General features: G+C 40.8%; 1 protein-coding gene and 1 long non-coding RNA gene across 3 annotated transcripts in view; one reads left to right on the top strand and one right to left on the bottom strand.

The window, feature by feature from the left end:
- Nucleotides 1–5116: 5116 nt before the first annotated feature.
- The window catches only part of LOC113635056, a 10648-nt gene continuing 4433 nt past the window's right edge, over nucleotides 5117–11331 (top strand). The window contains exon 1 of one of the 2 annotated variants that reach the window (XR_007137964.1): nucleotides 5117–5324. This is a non-coding gene — a long non-coding RNA (uncharacterized LOC113635056). Of the gene's footprint in view, nucleotides 5325–9527; nucleotides 9724–11331 lie in introns of those variants that run through there. The other variant, XR_007137965.1, reaches the window with a different exon arrangement.
- On the bottom strand, nucleotides 6038–10760 carry LOC113635054 (beta-galactoside-binding lectin-like). The gene is made up of 4 exons (XM_027134276.2): nucleotides 10686–10760; nucleotides 7532–7611; nucleotides 6900–7071; nucleotides 6038–6480 (listed from the first exon to the last, which is right to left on the bottom strand). Exons 1-4 carry the CDS (start codon nucleotides 10689–10691, stop codon nucleotides 6334–6336), a joined length of 405 nt encoding a protein of 134 aa, XP_026990077.1. The 5' UTR covers nucleotides 10692–10760; the 3' UTR covers nucleotides 6038–6333.

Genomic DNA, 11331 nt, shown 5'->3' with positions numbered 1-11331 from the left:
TACTGTACAGCTCTACAGTTTGATTCCCTACCAGAAGATGAGTCGATTCGGTGTCAAATGATTTTCTCAGTTGGAATTGGCCCGAGATCATCTTGCTCGCACGCTTTCAAACCCAAGTGTTAATGCGGTGTTCTCACCTAACTAAAGAACCACACTGAGGGAAAGAACACACACACACACACACACACACACACACACACACACACACACACACACTCACACAAATCGATTGAATTGAGAAGAATTGATTTGATTCTGATTCAGACTGTAATAGGTGTGTGAGAGCTCTGATGTCTGTGTCAGTAGAATTTTGAGTGTGTGATGTCATCTCTCCGGTGTCTTTTTAACAGAACTGATTCTTAATGGTGGGGATGTTTATTGCCGCTCTGATTAAGTCCGGTGTGGTGTGTGGACTCCTCACAGTTAATGCTGTAAAGATAAATCAGAGCCCTCACATTTTTTCCCTTTAGGAATGGAATGCTGTATGGTTTTGGACTCTAAAATCACAGAGCCAGATTTTAATCAGCTCCCTCTGGTCCTTGAGATCCAGGTGATTATGCTAATTTGCAGTGACAGCATTCATAATCACCTGGAGGCAGAAGAAGGCCGCCTCGACTCGGCCATCCATCATTACTCATGTCCTGGAAACACACTCTGTCTGGACGAGTCCCAAACTGCAAAAACAATTCAAACATTTTAGCACAAAAACAACATTACAAGCTAAATAGCTAATGATACCCGAATGTATCCTGTTGTAAATCAGTGTGACTCTGTAGCTTTAACCCTGCCATACAGAGTCAGCCTTATACATGGGGGAACTGGGAGGGGTAACTAGATGAGGTAGTGGTGGCTCAGTGCTTAAGGTGTTAAATTACTGCTTGGAAGGTTGTAAGTTTGAGTCCCAGATCCACCAAACTGCAACCGCTGGGCCCCTGTGCAAAGCCCTTAACCCACAATTACACAGTTGAATAAAATGAGATAAAAAAAATGTTGCTCTGGATGAAGCTTTTAATTGTACCGTTTCTCAGTAGAACTTATTAAAGAACCCTTAAAGAAAGGGCTTTTTTCAGTGGACATAAAAATGTGGAACACTTAAAAGGTTGAACAACCTTCTGTAGGAACTTCTGTAGGAACTATTAAAGGTTCTACGCAGAACAATAGAACAGACTGTTCCACCAATCAGAAGAGCCTCTTTCTGTCAGAGCCTCTAAGAGTTCTTCAGCGGTTCTTCTGTAGGAAACCTTCAGGGTCCATGTAGACATTTACAACATAGTGACTCTTTTTTGGGGAGAAGTTCAAGTTACACCCTTAAACCTTCTTCAGTTACTTTAAAGGCTCTATGTAGAACTCTGTTTGGATGCTAAAGAGCCTTAATTTCTAATCAGCTCAAAATACTATTTTCTGAGAATTGTCGGCAGAACAGATGTGGACTGTTTGACGGCATCTTCATGGTGCGGGGTTAGAGAAGGGTTCTTTAAAGGTTCATTTGGGAATTAGGGTTGTTGTGGGGTTTTACTCAGGTTCTGCTCAGAAGATAACTGGAGAGCTCTTCAATCATACGGTTGCTAGCGTAACATTTAGCATCGTAAAAGTCGTAAAGGCGTAAAAGTCTGTAATAGCCATAAAAAGTGCAAGTTATGATCTGCCTCCAAGGAGGAAGTTCTCTTGCTGAAATATACAGTCATGTTAAATCAACTTTATATAGAAACCTCCCTCAAGCACAAACAACCAGAGCCAATTAAACTCGGCTGATTTTTTTTAACCCCAAACACTGAGTCAGTCACAAAAAGTGGAAATAAAACAAGTAAATATTTACAGGAACAGAATCAGCAGCGTTTATTTGATAAATCTGGCTTTTGTTCCAGGCTGACCTTCATCTCACACTGCTCACCCCTACACACACACACACACACACACACACACACACACACACACACACTCTGTTCCACACTAACGAGCCGGTGTGTTCATGAAGTTCCTCACAGTTCCTCAGTTACTCACGAGAACACCAGTGTAATGAGGAAAGTGGAGTAGAGTTCGTGTGATTAAGAACGTGTGAAAATTCAATTGAATATTTATCTGAAGACTTTTTGTTCTATTATTCCACCTCTAAGGAATTTCCACAAGTTCCTCATCATGAAAAAAATTGGTTTTAAACCTTTTACATCACAGATCTTTAAAATCAGAGAAGTTATTTGAATGTGTAGAGTAACAGAGACTGAATGCTGGATTCTGAGAGCAAGCTAAGATAAAAGACAAAACAAAAGTTACAGTAAATGTGTGTGTGTGTGTGTGTGTGTGTGTGTGTGTGTGTGTGTGTGTGTGTGTGTGTGTGTGTGTGTGTGTGGTGAAGGAGTCTCCAGTGTGAGCTCTGTGTACCAGACAGAGTTGAAGCTGGAACACAAAGTTTCACAGAAACCAGAAACCATTTCTCTCTCTCTCTCTCTCTCTCTCTCTCTCTCTCTCTCTCTCTCTCTCTCTCTCTCTCCCCCTTTCTGTCTCTCTGTGTCTCTGTCCCTCTATCTCTCTCTCTCTGTCCCTCTCTCTCTCTCTCTCCCTCTCTCTCTCTCTCTCTCTCTCTCTCTCTCTCTCTCTCTCTCTCTGTTGGCTCTCTGACTGAGCTGATATTATTTATCATAGCAATTAGGAGATGTGGACCAAGCTGCCGAGCACAGTGTGTTTTGATATCGACGCCGTCGCTGTGTTGTGGGATTCGGGAAGACGCTTATCGATCTCCGACTCCGGCTTTGTGCTGCATTTTCTTTCCAGCAAATTCTGCAGAGGTTTTCACACATCAGGGTTTTCAGACCAGAGCTGAACAGACACACAGCGGGAGAGACTGATGTCTGAACACACACACTGAGTTAGTGCATGAAAATAGGTTTTGTCCGGTCAGCACATGCTCCAGGAAGCTTACTCACATCCAGAAGAACCCTCAGGACACCTGCTTAATTCCATGTGTGTTATTCGAGTACAAAAAAAAAAAAAGAAAATACACTAAAATGCTCACATGAAGCCTTGAGTGTCCACAAAAATTCAATTTCCTGTAACGCTGTAGGTGTGACCCTTAGGATTCAGACTGTGTTTAAAAGCTCATTTGGAGCATTGCAGACAGGAATAAAACCCACGTCTCAGCACATCTGCAGTCTCCAGTCCTGAGAAAGCCGCCAATCTCCCGAGTCCTACGTTCCTGCATCGTTTCATCAGGTTTTTTTCTTGTGTGTAATACAATGCTGTGAGGTGTGTAAAAGCATTTCCTTTATCCTCAGGAGAAGAAACACCTATTTTCTCTCAGCTGCCTGTTTAAACACACACACACACACACACACACACACACACACACACACACACACACACACACACACACACACACACACACAGAGCAGCCAGGACAGAAAACTGGCCTCCACTGTTCACATTTAACCCAAACCACTGTGTTGTATTTTACACCAGTTAGTTTTTAAATTCCCAAAATGTCAGAGCTTTATTTTAATTGTCATTAACGTAAAGCTGGTTGTGTTGAACAGCACTCATGTGGCAGTACAGAAAGAGCAGGTGGAGTTTATAAAGAACAGTTTGCACTCTGTGGAAATCTCAAGCTGTTAAAATGCACAACTCATTTTGTTCATTAAGATTCAATTTGAGGGTGAAGTTTCATGGTTCTTTAGATAACTAAGGATCCTACATTTAAACAAAAGTATCTGTGGATCCCGTTCTGCTACAGAAACACTTCATGAGATTAAGTAGCATACAGAAGAACAAACTTGAAACAAAACAGAGCGCATTGTGTGTGTGTGTGTGTGTGTGTGTTTACTCATCCAGACAGTGAAAAGCTGAAAATTTGATGTGGTGGAATAAGAGGAATAAAACACTGAGACGTTACAGCTATAAATAATCAGCGTCAGTTTGGGTGCAGTAACCTCATAAATACCAGCTCAGTGTTTCACTGTCACAGTTTATCAGTAAGTTAGATTAGTCATGTGTACATTTTAGCATTTATTTAACCGATTTAAAAGAATCCTAAAACCTATGCGCTATGTCAGGAAGCCTAACTGCAGTTGAGGAAAAATGCAGACCACGTTCTTCTTGCTTAAACTTGGGCTTTGAGGCACATGGATCAGTAGCGGCGTCTGGAAGCGTTAGCACCGGAGTGTCAAATTGACTGGAATTAACCGCTGTGTGAGCAAACTGAGGATGAAATAAAAAACAGTGGAGAGAAATGAGAGGAATAAAAAAACGCCTCACTGTAGAGACAAAACAACGAGGACACTTCAGAATTCATGAAGAAATGAAGTCAAAGAAGAGATTGTAAGCACTGTGAGGGAATAATAACAGTTCTCACATGAAGAGACTAGTCCACGCTCTGATGACGTGGACTTATTCTTCTCACCTTAAAGCTAATTATGTTCCTCTTAAACCAACAATTATAATGTTTATATCTTAATAACCTACACTATTTACGTATTTAATGAATGACATCCGATTACATTACAGACTTAACTGGAAAATAAAACATGATTTAAGTAGGTAGAGAGAGATTATCATGTCAAGTTAAGAACAATCAGATAACAGATGTCGTGATGAGAGAGTCAGGGGCGGTTCTAGCCCTTCTTTAGGGGGTCTCCAGCCCCCTGTCTGTGATCTCAGTCACCCTAATACTAAAAGTATAATATTTATTTTCATAAAATTTCATTAAAATGCAGGACATGTCGTCGATGGGAAAGAAAATTATTTATTATCCAAGAGCGATTTTTTTACTTTGCTTTCACGCGCGTGCGTTGTAAAGTGCGTCATCAGCTGTCTGCTTTATTAGAACGGAGAAGCTCAGGCACGCGCATATTAATGCAAACAATCTATACAATACTAAATAAAAAATAACATTTATTGATTTGGTCTTTGTCTTGTGAATATTTTTATATTAATGACGTCATTCATCGGACACACTGTTTGTAGAGAATACACACACACATGAACTGATCTGATTCAAGACTGACATCATTACATCATGCATAAAAATGTTGGTGTCCACTTTTGCCATTTTAAACAATACCATAACTTTTGGCTTACTGTGTAGTCATATAATATATAATATAAAACTCTTCTTGTTTTAGATTCTCACTGAGGGATAAAACCCCTAAAGATGAAACCCTAGAACTGCCCCTGGAGAGAGATCAACAAGGCTTTATACGCTTTTCTCTTTGCCCGCACTTTAGCGACGCTCCCTAATGGTTCACCTGCACAGACTGAGCACTTTGACTCGTGTTGTTGGGGTAAAACGCTGTAATCACACCGGCTCCGAATGAAACCCCACAGATAAACAGCAGGTAGGTCTTAAACCTGTAAAACTTCTCTTTAAAGCCCTTTACTGACAGGAACATCCTGTTTACCCGCACGTGCACGCCAGGTGTGTAACAAGCTGCTTCCGGTATGCGCGCGCGGATATTAACATGAATATTAAATCCACTTTAATGACTCTGGTTTAATCTGCTCACAAGAACCAAGAAGTGTGTTTATTAACATAAAGTGTATCTGGTTTCATCAAAAGCACTTCAGAGCTCAGAAACTCTGTGGATAATAAATTAATGACCACAAAATTATCACCTGTTTATAGTTACATTTAACGTCCTATTAATAAAGTTGGTTCGTGATGTCACTTCCGTTACAGCAGCCGTCCATTTACCAGCTTCTCTTTATTGTCTCTTGAGATAAAATGTCTAATATCAGCTTGTCGTCGTGTTACTGAGAAACTTCTCTGTCCTGAAGATGTGAAAAACTTCATGCCGCAGCTTCACCTCTAACAGGAACAAGGCCCTGACACTGGAGACTCCTTCACTACATCATTCACATCCACACACAATATAAAGTGTTGGCAGTACACGTTCCTGTAGATGAGCTGTTACCATAGAAACGATAATCTTTATCCATAAGGAGTGCTGCTGTTAGGGAGAATTCATCAACACCTGACGACCAATCAGGGCCCAGCAGTTCAGTCCTTATTTGAATCATTTTATTTCCAATAAAAACATGAAGCAAAATATGGCTGATGTAACAGAACGTTTAATTTAGTTTCAGATACAAAACGTTGAAAAATGTAACTGCATATTTTTTGGAATGATGTTAAAACAGAGAGAAAAAGCTTTAGAATAAAAATGAATGTCATCGTTTACTCTGTGTAATCGGAATCTCAGGGGAAATAAACGTGATGTTCTCTCAGCTTCTCACTAAGTGTTTTAGTTGCATAGTACCACAGCGACGTATGAGGCAGAGGAAAGGTAGCACAGATTGGCTGAATAAGGGAACAGACGTCTGATCGTGTCATCGATCAAATCCATGCTACTTGATCTCGATACCATGGATTCGCACCTCGCCTTCGAAGAGGAAGTAGTTGTACTTTTCGGCGCCGGGGCGGTTTGGGAAGTGGATCTCTGACTGATCTGGCAGCTTGATCTTAAACTCCTCACCTGTGAATGTGATCCAGATCTGAGAAAGAAAGAAAGGGGTTTCATTTTTTATTTTATTTTTTTTTTATACCAAAAACACAGATATGGTTATCGGATGTAGCGCCATCTGCTGCCTGAATCGGGAAATACAATCGGTTTTCACCTGGTCCGAGTTCACACTGGCTCACATTAAAAACACTGGTTATATTTTGATGCACTAATTTGTGTTGAGTGTCTGAGCCATTTTTTTTTCCTGACAATTTTCCCCCTTATTAACTGCTTATGTAAAACAAATACATCTTGTGACTTGACTTGCCTGGGAAAGGGGCGGAGCTACAAAGCTCATGCAAATTTTTTTTATTGGAACTCCACACCATGGCAGTATAATAAGTCTTAGTGTTTTAAATGTTAGTCATTAAAAGGATGTATATTTATTGAAAATAATTTTTTAAGCCCCACCTTAAACTCCTCCCCCTGATTAAAGGAAAAGCCGTCTGGTCTGTGCTCCTGGCACCAGCTGCCCCCCTGGAAAGAGTTACACACCACGGTGCGATTATCTCCATGAGCATCGAAGCGAGGGTTCAGGTGCAGAGCGAGTTCATCAGGACTGCTCCCGATGTTTATGGCAAAACTGGAAATATGGAGGAAAACATCACATTTACACAGTGTCTAAAGACATTGACTTCTAGCTGCTATAAACACTCGTTATTCCCTCTGCTCTCAGTCTCTCTTTATTCTCTCTCTTCAAGTTCAAATCTTCATGTTACTGAGAAACTCCTCTGTCCTGAAGATGTTGGTGAAGTTCCAGCTTTACCTCTGACTGTAACACAGCACTGGAGACTCCTTCACCACATCACACACACATCTCACCAAAACCTTCACCATATTAGCAATTACCTTTTTTAATTTGTTTACGTGTGAATGAGCTGTTGCTATGGTAATGATACTGTATTAGAGCGAGCGCATTAATATAAACCTGTGTTATAGATTAATCAACACCTGAGGACCAATCGCGATCCGGAACTCAGCAGCTCTGTGGAGAACAGACCGTGTAATGTTTTTTGCAGATGTATAACACTTTTAAGACTTACTTGGTGGAGTCAGGTCTGGGGACTCCGGTTATTGTCATGGTCTGTCCTGGTTTAAAGGACATGTTCTTCACTACTACACCCTGAAAGAGAGAAAAAACAACTTTCAATAACACCTCAGCTGCTATCTGTTTCCACTCGAGAGATATTTATGAATTGGACACAACACCAGTGTTGGCAGCGTCTCATACAGTTGGCCAGGAAGATAATTATACTCCAGCAGATCTTATAAATGCAGCTGGAATGATGAAGAACGAGAAATAAGCAAGATGGAAGTCAGATTTTCCGACCAGGAGAACGTGTGCAGAGCCAAGAGTAGTGTTTTATATCCTGCATATGTGGCACCGTCTGGAAATTTCTGGAAAGTTTTACAGCGTGGAATACGAGCAGCTGTGAGCGAGATAGCAGTCGAGCAGAAACTTCAGCTGCACTTCACCTTAAAGTTTCTGTAACTAACATTATTCTCTAAATAAGGAATCTTACAGGAACATTAAATAATGTTGATGAATGTAAAGCAAGACGGACAATGTGTTTCTTTCTGTTTATTTTTAAGGAGCCGATCCATATTTCTGCAGGTGAAGTTTCCTGCTGTTCAGAGTCGTGTTTCCAGCTTCTGAGCTCTTCTTCCTTCTTCTTTCGGCTTTTCCCTTCAGGGGTCGCCACAGCTAATCATCTCTCTACAGCTATCCCTATCTTCTGCATCCTTAACACTTGCACCAACTAGCTTCATATCCTCATTAATCACATCCATATACCTCCTCTTTGGCCTTCCTCTTTGCCTCCTGCTGAGCTTTAACGTCATTAAAATCACCTGTGTGTAGTGAAATGGAGATTTATACTAAACCACCACTTTTAACCCAAACACACAAACCCGGGATAGAAAATGCTGACTGATAAAAGCAGATATTGTGTGTAGTGCTGTAGGTTAATGAGATGTAAAAGAAGAAGAACATGGGCTCTGACAGTTAGTCACACACTGAAGTCATGAGACACTAAATCATGGTCATAAGATTCACACACATCCTAAAGTGTTACAGGATGCCAGAGTAATAAAATGACAGCAGTGTTTGAAACTTTAACATTATTCAACATTTTATTTAGAAAACATCCCTTCGTTCAGATCAGACATGTCTCTGACCAAGAGATCAGATTCCATATTGAAGCTGGTCCTGGTTGCACGGTGTGTTTGAGGGGATTTCGCTGCTCCTCGCTCAGGCTGAGATCACACAGGAAACTTTAAGATCGAGATCAGAATCTGACTGAGACACGCCCTGTTCTAGACAAACTCCGCCCCCTGTGCAGAACAATAGTGATATGTGGAATTACACTGTGTTTAGTGTTACAGTGTAAAGTTAATAAACTAAATGATGACATTTATAAGGCTACGGAATAGTTAAATCTTCTCTTCTTGGCCTAAGAATCTGAACTGGCTCACGAGAGCAGACTGGATTGGACGATGGCCGAGGAGCGAGGCTAAATTTGGCAGGAAGTGTGGGGGGAAAGGGGGAGATGTGAGACTGATACAGAAATAAAGAGGAACCACAAGACGAAGGAAGTGTGCGAGAGAGAGAGAGAGAGAGAGAGAGAGAGAGAGAGAATGTGTGTGTGTATGTGAGTGTGTGTGTGTGTATATATGTATATATATATATATATATGTGTGTGCGTGCGTGTGCGTGTGTGTGTGTGAGTGTGTGTGTGTGTATATATGTGTATATATATATATATATATGTGTGTGTGCGTGCGTGTGCGTGTGTGTGTGTGTGTGTGTGAGTGTGTGAATTCTTTCCACATTATTCAGGCTGCTGCAGTGTAAACTCTGCTGTAAGTTGATTTTTCATTGAGTTTAGAAATGGCGTCTCGAGTGAGTGCCACATCTCTGACTTTATTTCGCCAAAGCCCTGTGACTCTGTAGTGTTAAATCTGAGGAAATATGTGACAACACACAAACACACACACACACACACATCTGATAACTTCAATGGTTGATTCTGATGAAATTTGTTTCCAGTTAACTTTAGATTATTTGTCATCAGTAAGAGAAACGTCAGCACTGATGACATGAGCGTCAGCTGCAGCTGCACTTCCTCACACTCAGTTTGGATGTAATGTGATGAACAGCTTCTCCTCCTGACTTCTGTTTACTACACGACCATAAACATGGGGACGGCTTGGACACAAAGACCAGATCTGTTCTGTAAGTTCAGAAATTAGGACCGTGTGGATTATTTTAACGTTGGACTAAAAATCCAGACCAAAAGGCAGCACGTGTGTAGCTCATGTTAGGCCTGAAGATGTGCTGAGTATTTAGTGTTGTGCACAAACACAAACCTGCTCGAACGAAGAAAACAATATTCCTCTGAGGCTTTTACTCGTAGTGAAACAATCCTCAGCTGATTCCAGGGGCTCTTCAACAGGTTCTCTAAGGGTTTGTTATATAATGTTGATCCTTAAATCATGGTTCTAGTTGGAAATCTTTCTGTTGTGGGATTTAATATAAAACTAAAAACACTGAAATAGCTTGAAAATGTAGTGTTTTTCCTCCACAGTGGACTTGGGGCTCAGGGCATTGCAGTAAAACTCTAATAAATATTTAATGACTAATCAGTTATATTTTTATTTTTTTTACTTATTTTTTTAATTACTTGATGAAAACCTTTAAACAAGTTAATCTAATCTCATCATGTCTTATTAACAATTCTGTTGCCTCTAAAGGTTACATTTATGTAACACAATTTATTGGCATTAGAGTTAAAAATCCATCAGTCTTTACATGAGGAGCCTCTCCCTTTCTCCACTCCTCCCTTTCTCCACTCCTCCCTTTCTCCTTTTTCCCTTTCTCCCTTTCTCAATTCCTCCTTTTTCCCTTCCTCCCTTCCAGATGAGATTCTTCTATTATTGTCATAATAATTAACCCATATATATCTTGATTTTTTTACTATATTAATTCTTTTTCTCTCCTTCTGTTTACCTTCTGTTCTATGTTTATGTTCTGTAAAGCTGCTTTGAGACGAAGCCCATTGTAAAAAGCGCTATACAAATAAACTTGAATTTAATTGAATTATAGTAATTAAGGCTAATTAAGAGGCTCCGCGTTAATAACACAACATGCAGTGAAGCATTATAAGCGTTTATTAAGCGGATTAATAAACTACTCACATGCATGGTGACTTTTCTCTATGGTGCCTGCAGCAGGATGAAAGTGAAGGGATTCCGGAGAAAGGCGCAGTGCGTTTGGGGCTTATTTTAAAGCCAGAGCTGGAAGGCGGGGCGAAGGACACGAGATCGATTGATTCAGCATCCAATCAGATTTATAGGTTTATTTGCTCGGACCAATAGCCGAGAGGAGGAGAGAGATAAGGAGAAGTCTGTAGTCCGTAGTGTTTCTATCATATTAGATCTTTTTTCTGTTCTTTCTTTTTTTCTTCTGCACGAGTGGAAGGTTTGACACAGAGGTGTTAAGTAAAGCTAACATGCTGATGTTCTACAAGACAAAGTTAAATATGAAGCTGTTTCTAATACCTGCAGTGTCTCTCTGTCTCTCTGTCTGTCTCTCTGCATGTCTCTCTGCCTGCCTGCCTGTCTGTCTGTCTTTCTGCCTGTATGTCTGTCTGTCTGTCTTTCTGCCTGTATGTCTGTCTGTCTGTCTGTCTTCCTGCCTGTCTGTCTGTCTGTCTGTCTGTCTGTCTGTCTGTCTGTCTGTCTGTTTCTCTCTCTTCCTGCCTGTCTGTGTGTCTGCCTGTCTGTCTGTCTGTCTGTCTGCCTGCCTGTCTGTCTGCTGACAGGTGGAAGGGGTTCACTGGGT

This window comes from Tachysurus fulvidraco, chromosome 15 (genome assembly GCF_022655615.1).
Source record: "Tachysurus fulvidraco isolate hzauxx_2018 chromosome 15, HZAU_PFXX_2.0, whole genome shotgun sequence".
NCBI classification, from domain to species: Eukaryota; Metazoa; Chordata; class Actinopteri; order Siluriformes; family Bagridae; genus Tachysurus; species Tachysurus fulvidraco.
Note: the sequence above shows the minus strand (reverse complement) of the source record. Positions and strands in the feature narration are given on the sequence as shown.

Bases quoted from the DNA above. Each gene is read 5' to 3' on its own strand.
- LOC113635054 (XM_027134276.2), bottom strand. The intron at 7,072-7,531 runs GTAAGTCTTAAA...CCATATTTCCAG, and splicing joins CCCAGACCTGACTCCACCAA to TTTTGCCATAAACATCGGGA. The intron at 6,481-6,899 runs GTGGGGCTTAAA...TTTCTTTCTCAG, and splicing joins ATCAGGGGGAGGAGTTTAAG to ATCTGGATCACATTCACAGG.